This window comes from Mus pahari, chromosome 11 (assembly GCF_900095145.1).
Source record: "Mus pahari chromosome 11, PAHARI_EIJ_v1.1, whole genome shotgun sequence".
NCBI lineage: Eukaryota > Metazoa > Chordata > Mammalia > Rodentia > Muridae > Mus > Mus pahari.
In genome coordinates, this window is record NC_034600.1 from 37,674,190 (window position 1) to 37,682,597 (window position 8,408).

Genomic DNA, 8,408 nt, shown 5'->3' on the forward strand with positions numbered 1-8,408 from the left:
TCCTCTCCTCTCCTCTCCTCTCCTCTCCCCTCCCTCCTCTCCTCTTTTCTTCTCTCTTCCCCTCTTCACTATACCCTGCCTTCTAGAGCACTAGCCTCAGATTACAGTTCTCAGTGTTCCATCTTTTGAAAACTTTAATGAGTTCTTTAAACTCCAGTTTGAGAGAAATTCCCAGAGATGAAGAAGAAAAGAAAGTAATGTTGGTGTTTGTGGGCCTGAAACAGAGAGAGAAGTGCTGAAAGGCAATGAGATCAAGGCTTAATGTGAGAGTGTGATTCACACAACATTTTCCAATGAACTCACACATGAATTTTAGCAGTAAGCCACCAAGACATTCAAAGATGATGGATAATCAGAATGGATCCTTAAGATAGATTGCACAATGATGATGACAATGATGATGATGGTGGTGAATAAGAATAGAATGGGCAAGAAAGAAACACCTTCTGAACAGCTGACATAACTCACACCACATGAAGGATTGCCTATAGAATTAGAAAAATAAATTCCATATAGTCTTATGAAGTTTTCCACAGCAAAAATTGTGGTCAGAGAAAAATATCTCAAAGAAGAAATAGAAAAGCCCAGAGAAAAATGAAAAGGTAATAGAAAAAGACAGGACATGAACATAGAGAAATAGAAGAGAACTCAGTTCAAAAACAGTAAACGTGACCAACAATACAACTATGTGTACAGTGGCAGGCTTGATGATATCACCCGAAATGAAATTGGAGAAAAAAAGACATAAAAAGATTACAAACAAAGTACTAGATATGGAAGAAAATAAAGGAGAACAAAGAAATACAAACTCACTGATATTTTTAAGGCAAAGAATGGAGCAGACATAATTTCAATAATAAAAGGCATCCACTTCTTGCTCCATCTCATCACAATTAAAAGCCTGGCTCAGCCCATGAAAGAGTAACTGCAGAACTCAGGGAGACTGACAACACACTCGGCAACAAGCTCCATCATGAGAGGGGTGCTGAGCATGAAGTGAAGAAGGGTTTGCATGGGCACGAAGAAAACAAATTAAACCTCAAATGCAGAAAAGGCATGGCTGCCCTTGTCTTTCTTCACAACAGTGTTCCAGGACCAAAAGAAGTGGAGGGAACGGCTATAACACCTTCAAGGAAAGAAAGTGTTGATAAGCAATTTATTGTCCAAGTAAAGGGAAGTCTAAAGGCAATGGATCCTCACCACAGTGCAAGTACTTAGTGATAGAGGAGTTCTTGGGGAAAATATCCAATGGATCCAGACTTGATTTAAAATAAATATAATCAGTTTATTAAATGGTTTGAATTTTATCCAGACAAATGGGGAAAAAATTTCCCTCACATTCGCAATTCAGTCTTCATATTTTTCTAAGAAAGCTTTTCTTTTTAAATACTTTAACTACACATTGGCTTGCTTCTACCATTTTCTCAATAATTTCAACAATTATCTAATACCCAGTGAAGCTCCTAGCCTATAGATGTCATCTACTTACGATAGTAAAATTCCCAAAAGATAAGCAACTCATAAAGAGGAAAAGTTTATTCAAATTCACTTTTGGAAATTCCAGTTCATTACTGGGTGGACCCATGAAGTGGAGAACATCACATTGAGTCAGGTGGGGTGGGGTGAGGTGGGTGACACCTACTTTATGGTGGGGAAGAGAAAGAGAGGAAGGCAATGGGGCTAGACTCCCATAGTTCCATTGGAAGGCATACATTCAATGACCTAAAACCTCCCATCAATCCTTACCTCTTAAGTGTTCTGGCATGTCTCAGTAGAACAGACCAGGGACTACGTCTTTAACACAGCCTATGGATAAGGCATATTTTAACCCTTACCTGCTCCCCACATAAGGTTGGATTCCTATACCAAAAATTCTCCTCCTTTCTTCTTCCTTTTCTCACAGAGTCTCTTTTCTGAGTTCTTCCTCTGATGTGGGATAGTGAGAAGGAGAGATGGGAAAATGGGAAGAGGGCTACTTAGAATGGTAGCACAGGATAACTTCGTGCATGCTGTTATCTCTGTTTCAGTCTGTGTGATTGGAGTCAAGTGTTAGCATTCCCAACATGTATATGTGCCAATGATTTTGGCATCCTTCAGAGTCCCCCTTCTGTCCAGAGGGCAAGTGATGCTCTGCTAATTTCTTTCCTATCTCCAACTTAGCTTTTAACTTTGCTGATGGATTCCAGTGAACATTTTGAAGTCTCCTAGGACATTTCTTGTTTCTGGAATCTTCTTGCCCGTAGACTACAACTAAGCTATCACACCTTGACTGTCCTGTGGGTTCTTGCCTCTTGTCTCTGTGGGAGACCAGACTGTACATCCCTAAAATAGGAAAGATTTTCTTAGCTTAAAGCAATTAAAGAGCAGCAGAGGACTAGTCTTCTACCCTCCCCCTTTCCACCCAAAAACAAGCTATAAATTCTTCCTTTACAGAAGACAACCCTACCGCGCAGAAGTGGCACCGTGGGGATCCACAAACAAACCTTACTCCATTTGTTTCTTCCCAAACATTTATCTTCTTGTAGACTCTTGCCTTTGGAAGCTGAAGCGCCTTTCCTTTGTCTTGTCGCTTCTCCGTAAATTTATTACCGTTTGTTGAGGCTGCAGTAAAAGCCAGAGTTTTCTGTCACTGCCTTGAGTGCCTTTTGTGAATGCTTCCCCCATGTGATAAGACTGCACACATAAATAGACATGCTTGGTTTTTCTCCTGCTGATCTGTCTTGTGTTACAGGAGTTTGCACCACCTATGGATTTATGAAGATTGAGGAGAAATCATTTTTTTTTTCTTCCCAAGAGGAAACTCATACATCTTACCATTGACACATCTGGAACACGGGTTCCTCTTCTATCTCCTGAACCCTTTTGCTTTCTTTTACAGATCTTTTTATTTCAACCTCAGTTAGATTCAGGGCACAGTCTCAGCTAGATGGGGCAGCATCTTTCACAAGGAGTCAATAGGCAACTGTAAAAAACAAAAAACAAAAAACAAAAAACAAAAAACAAAAAACAAAAAAACCAACTCAGCTGGGATGTGGAACATTTGGAGGGTGGATGGGAGAGGCGGGGAATAAATTAATTAATAAAAAATAAAATTACATGTAAAAAAAACTCAACTATATAGTCAAAAGTGATCATTGCAATACTGCCATTTTTCTGCACTTCATTCTATTTTCCAAAGTCTTAGTGAGTCTTAACTAAAGGTGGCTTTTACCCTATTCTCCCCAGGGAGCAGGTGGCTGTATTTGGAGACATTATGGTTGACATGCTGAGGAAAATGGGGAAGAACCACTGGTATCTAGCATGTTAAAACTGGATACTGCCAAGAATCCTACAAAGGGATTAATATCCACCTCCAAAGGGCCAGGAAAATGAAAGTGAACAGGTCAGAAGTTCCAGAAGCATTACCTAAAGTGAAACAGAAACTCCAGAAGAAATAGATAGTGCCATCGATTCTTATGTTCTGCAGAGTAAGCATGTGGGGTAGACGCATGGCAACTCTTCTCCAGCGTAGTGGCTTGGTCACGAGAAGGACTACCTTAGCATCAAGGGGTTCAGAAGCACCAGATACTGTCCTTGGAAGTCCAGTTCCTCCATATATATATATATATATATATATATATATATATATATATATATATATAAAGTATATAGATCAGAGCAGTAGCAGAGATCACTAATGCCTGCTTTGAGCCAGCCAACCAGATGGTGAAATGTGACCCTCGCCATGGTAAATACATGGCTTGCTGCCTGCTGTACCGTGGTGATGTGGTTCCCAAAGATGTCAATGCTGCCATTGCCACCATCAAGACCAAGCGTACCATCCAGTTTGTGGACTGGTGCCCCACTGGCTTCAAGGTTGGCATTAATTACCAGCCTCCCACGGTGGTACCTGGTGGTGACTTGGCCAAGGTCCAGAGAGCTGTGTGCATGCTGAGCAACACCACGGCCATTGCTGAGGCCTGGGCTCGCCTAGATCACAAGTTTGATCTGATGTATGCCAAGCGTGCCTTTGTGCACTGGTATGTGGGTGAGGGCATGGAGGAGGGTGAGTTCTCTGAGGCCCGTGAGGACATGGCTGCCCTAGAGAAGGATTATGAGGAGGTTGGGGCAGATAGTACTGAAGGAGACGATGAGGGTGAGGAATATTAATTCATGTGTGTATATATATAAAATGTATATATATATACATTCATTTACTTCATTTAACTGGATTTTCAGCTAGTTATTAGTGAGTGCTTGCATATGAGAAAATATATACACTCTTCCGTTAATCTCTAGTCCATTTTCAATTTCCTTACCATTCATCCATTGGATCTTCTGTGGGCAAAGGAAATACTGTCTTCCCCGTACTTCCGATACATAGAGAATGACACTTCTTTTCACCCTGCAGCAGAGAGGCATGCTTTAAATATTAAAATGTGCCAGCTGGTAATAAAACCAGCCCAGTCAAGAACCAAGGCGATTGCATTTATTTGGGCCTAGTCGGGATTGCAATCTTGGGAACATGCAGATTCCAGCAGATGGGAAAAGGCGTTCTGTGTTTTTACAAAATGGTAGCTGTATGTGTAGCTTTAAACTGCCAAGGGTCATTACGAGATTGTTAGTGAGGAATTAAGGTAGGTGCTGGTTCTTAGGTTTCAAACCTGGGACAAATGACTTAAGTTCCTACGTAGCGTATCAAAGTGGACTTGGCTGCCAGGGCCCTCCTGGCTGGCATACCCTGCCCTCTACTCTGAACTCTTTAGCCCAGGGGTTGAGCTGCTCTTCCCTGTAGAATCCAACCATTTTGGTTACCACCATCTCTGTACCTCTGGGCCTCCTGGCTGCTGTACCCGGCTCTCCTGTTCCCCTTTCTCCCATCCCCTTCCTGTCTTCCCAACTGGCAAAGCTCAACCTGGTCAAGTCCACTCTGGAATCTCTCGGATGTCACCAGGTCTGGCGATGCCCTCCCATAGAGCTACCATACATTTCTCCTCCGTCACGCCCAGGAGCAGTCGTATCCTTTCCTTTTTAGTTCTTCTTCTTCTTCTTCTTCTTCTTCTTCTTCTTCTTCTTTTTTTTTTTTTCATTCACTGTCAAAGGTTAACTAGTCTTTTAATAAGAGATTGGTTGTCATCGCAGCGTCTGGACAGTTTAGGGGACTGGTCTATTACCCAGAATGGCATCACAGGTATTTCAGAGCTCTGAGCTCACATCAGTAGGTCTTGAGTCCAGGTCAAAGGCTCAGATGTGGATTCATCCGGGGTCCGGTTTAGTGTGCCCCCCCCCCCAGATCCAGTTCTGTTTTGAGTGCTCTGAATCTGTGTGACTCCAGTTTTTAATTTTCTTCTTTGACAAACTATTTGTTGAGGAGAGAATTTTTTTTTTCTGAAGTTCAGCAACTTATCAACATTATTATAGGCTTTTTATTGTTCTTAGAGTAAAATAAAACAGAAAAGTTTAAAAACACATAGGCCTTAGGATCCTGGCTCTATTATTTTTTTTTTTTTGTGCTACTTTTAAAAATCTATATATGTATACATAAGGATGTTTGAATGGTGCTTAGAGAATAACAAATGGTGGATATTGGTGGGTAGTTGAATTCGGAGTGATTTTCTTCCTATTATTTGCCCCTGTTCCCCACATTTTAAAGTCTACTTTTTTGTAATGATGAATATAATGTTTATAAAAGCGATAGATTTGTCCCTTCCTAGGAGAAAAGCAACTGCAGCAACAACCTTTTCAATGGCTCTTTCTATACAGTTCAGGGGGAAAATTCTAGCTTATTTCCTCTGTTCCTTTGTCTGTATAAAAATAAAAATGACATAAATACCAGCAACCAACTCCAACAATGCACATGTGCCCGTGGTTTGGAAATGTCTTGGAGGCTGCCAGCAGTCACCTTCCTGGGCTTCAAGGGGCAGGTCGCTTCTCCATCAGTCTTTTTATTCTTGTTTCCCTTCATCTTCAGGAGCGGAAACGCACCAGAAGATAACGCCTCTGCATGTTCCTTCCCCATTCACTCGCTATTCAGGTGAGGGTCTGTTTGTGTCCCAGGAGTTGTCTCATTTTCTCCTTCATTTTGCCAGCTCCGATCCGATCTGTCATTTGCACACACAATGTAGCCGCAGAGGACGGGGATGGGGCGGGTGGTGCTGGAAACTGCCTTTCCCCCTCCCCCCACAGAAAGAGCTCTTTCACCGGCACATCTTTCATTTGCACAAAAGTTACAAAAAAAATTATATTATGTCTAACAATTTTCTGCGAACAATTTCGACTGAATGTGTGAAACAGTGGCTCTTCCCCACCCTTAAAAGGAGAGAGAGAGAGAAAGAGAGAGAGAGAGAGAGAGAGAGAGAGAGAGAGAGAGAGAGAGAGAGAGAGAGAGAGAGAGAAAGAGAGAGAGTGTTATGGGCGCCAAAGCAAAGCCTGTGTGCTCTATTTGGGGAATGCAAATGCCTCCAGCAGCCTTTCTTACATCAGCTCTCAGCAAGTGGCCATTTAGGCTTAATTGCTCCTCACAGCACAGTCCAATTAAGAACGGGCATCAGTGTGGTAAGGGCTATTTGTTAATCCATAAAAGGTATGAGAGGCAGGGCTTGTTTTGCCTGTAGTTTTTATTCACATGTTTGGGCGAAAATCTAAACAGCTGGAAACTCTCTGCAAGTGATATGCCTGTGTATATTTGTCTGTCAGTCTGTCAGTCTGCCTGTCTCTGTCTCTCTCTGTCTCTGTCTCTTCTCTTCTCTCTCTCTCTCTCTCTCTCTCTCTCTCTCTCCCTCTCTTCTCTCCCTCCCTCCCTCTCTGGTTGTGGGCAAGACAAATGTATGAATGTATTTTATTAAAAAAAAAAACCAACAACAAACAAACCCAAAACAAACCCAAAAACCCCAAGAAACAAACCAACAAACCCCCAAGCCCCCAAATATCTAAACTTTTCTTCCAGTACAAAGAAAACTGCTGTGGAGCCATTGTTGAGAGCTACCCATGTCTGAAATCACGGTGTGGGTAAGAGGTGGAGAGGGACTGGAGAAGTGAGGGGGTGGGGCTCAGAGCTGGCCAAGCTGAGGGCGCCTCTGAACCCAAGGTGTTTTTGCAGTGTGAAGATGGCTTTAGCTCCTTGGAGAGCAATTTCTTTATCAAAGTGCCAAACTCGTTGAGTGCATGACATTAGGGGCTGCTGTTGTTTGGCATTCTTTTTAGACAGTTTTGACTTTTTTTTTTTTTTGAAAACTGTCTTTCTGTACATCATTTGGATGTGCACAGGAGAACTGCCACTCGGCACAAACTCGACTGACAAATGAGGTGCGTGGGTGTGGAGCCCCGGCTCTTTTGTGATTCAAAGCAAACAGGCAAACAGGAAGAAAAATACACCCGGCACAGCAGTTAAGTATTTTCAGCTAGCGCAGGACACTGCGCTTTGTTCTGTAGGAGGAAAACCTAGTGTCAGCCCTTCTAAGGGACAGGGCTTCCCACAGGTCCAGGGGCTTAGCTCTTCAGAGAAGGTCAAAGAAGGCTTTGCTTGTTTAAGGTACCATGAAGTCTCTATAGCACATGCCATCTAGGAAAGCCATACTCCAGCAGGGGCAGGCATTTGAGGAGGTAGGAAAAGAATGTTTGATTCTCGAGGCTGATAGGGTTTTGTCTCTCCAGGTTTTCTTTTCTCTCCCTGGGTGATGCAGATATGGGCCAGATTAGACCAGATTTAAAGTAGATAAAGGCAGGTTTATTAGGCAGCAGCTCTCTGCTGGGTTCACGGATCTCACAGGTGAAGGTCTCTGAAGTCACATATTCAGGTTTTACAGAATTTATGTGAGGAGGAGCGATGACACCTTAGTCTGGACTACTTGTTAGTCCAGCCTTTTCTCCAAGTGGGCAGGATTGGGGGCGGGGGAGGGCAGATAGGGTTTCCCAGCTTGTGCAGATGAGCAGAGGTTCTAGTCTAACGGGCAACAAGGAGTTTTACTCACAGCATGGACTTCTTTGCTTTTCCAGAGTAAAGCAAGACTGGATGCCGGGTATCTATGTTTTAAATGTTTGTCAAGCTTTGAACACAGGCAGAGGCATGAATCCATTTCCTCTTCTTTAGTCCCCAATCTTACCTCTTTCCTAACCTCCAATTTTCTGAGGTGAGGGGGGAAGGGTTCTGCTCCACACATGATACCACGGCTGTCTTTCCTGTCACATTCTCGTCTAATCGTAGCAAAGACTCATTCCTCATGCCTCTGTGCTGTTTGTAGTCAGCCATTCTTGACTGAGACTAGAACTTTGCTTGGTTTTTGTTTGTTTGTTTTTGGTTAAATGGCAATTCCTGTCCCTGCTTACCTTACTTTTTTGTTTGTTTGTTTGTTTCTTTTTGGTTTTAGTTTTTGTTTTTCTCTTGTAGATTATTAACCAACACTCCAAGGAGTGAAGCCTTTGTGATATTT

The 8,408-nt window shown here is 42.6% G+C and overlaps 1 protein-coding gene across 1 annotated transcript in view; it reads left to right on the plus strand.

Annotated features, from left to right (window-relative positions):
* Positions 1-4,151, plus strand: part of LOC110328870 (tubulin alpha chain) — a 27,538-nt gene extending 23,387 nt beyond the window's left edge. The window contains exon 2 of the mRNA XM_021208368.1: positions 3,657-4,151. Coding sequence (XP_021064027.1) covers positions 3,657-4,149 — 493 coding nt within the window. The 3' untranslated portion in view covers positions 4,150-4,151. The remainder of the gene's footprint in view (positions 1-3,656) is intronic.
* The last annotated feature ends 4,257 nt before the right edge of the window (positions 4,152-8,408 follow it).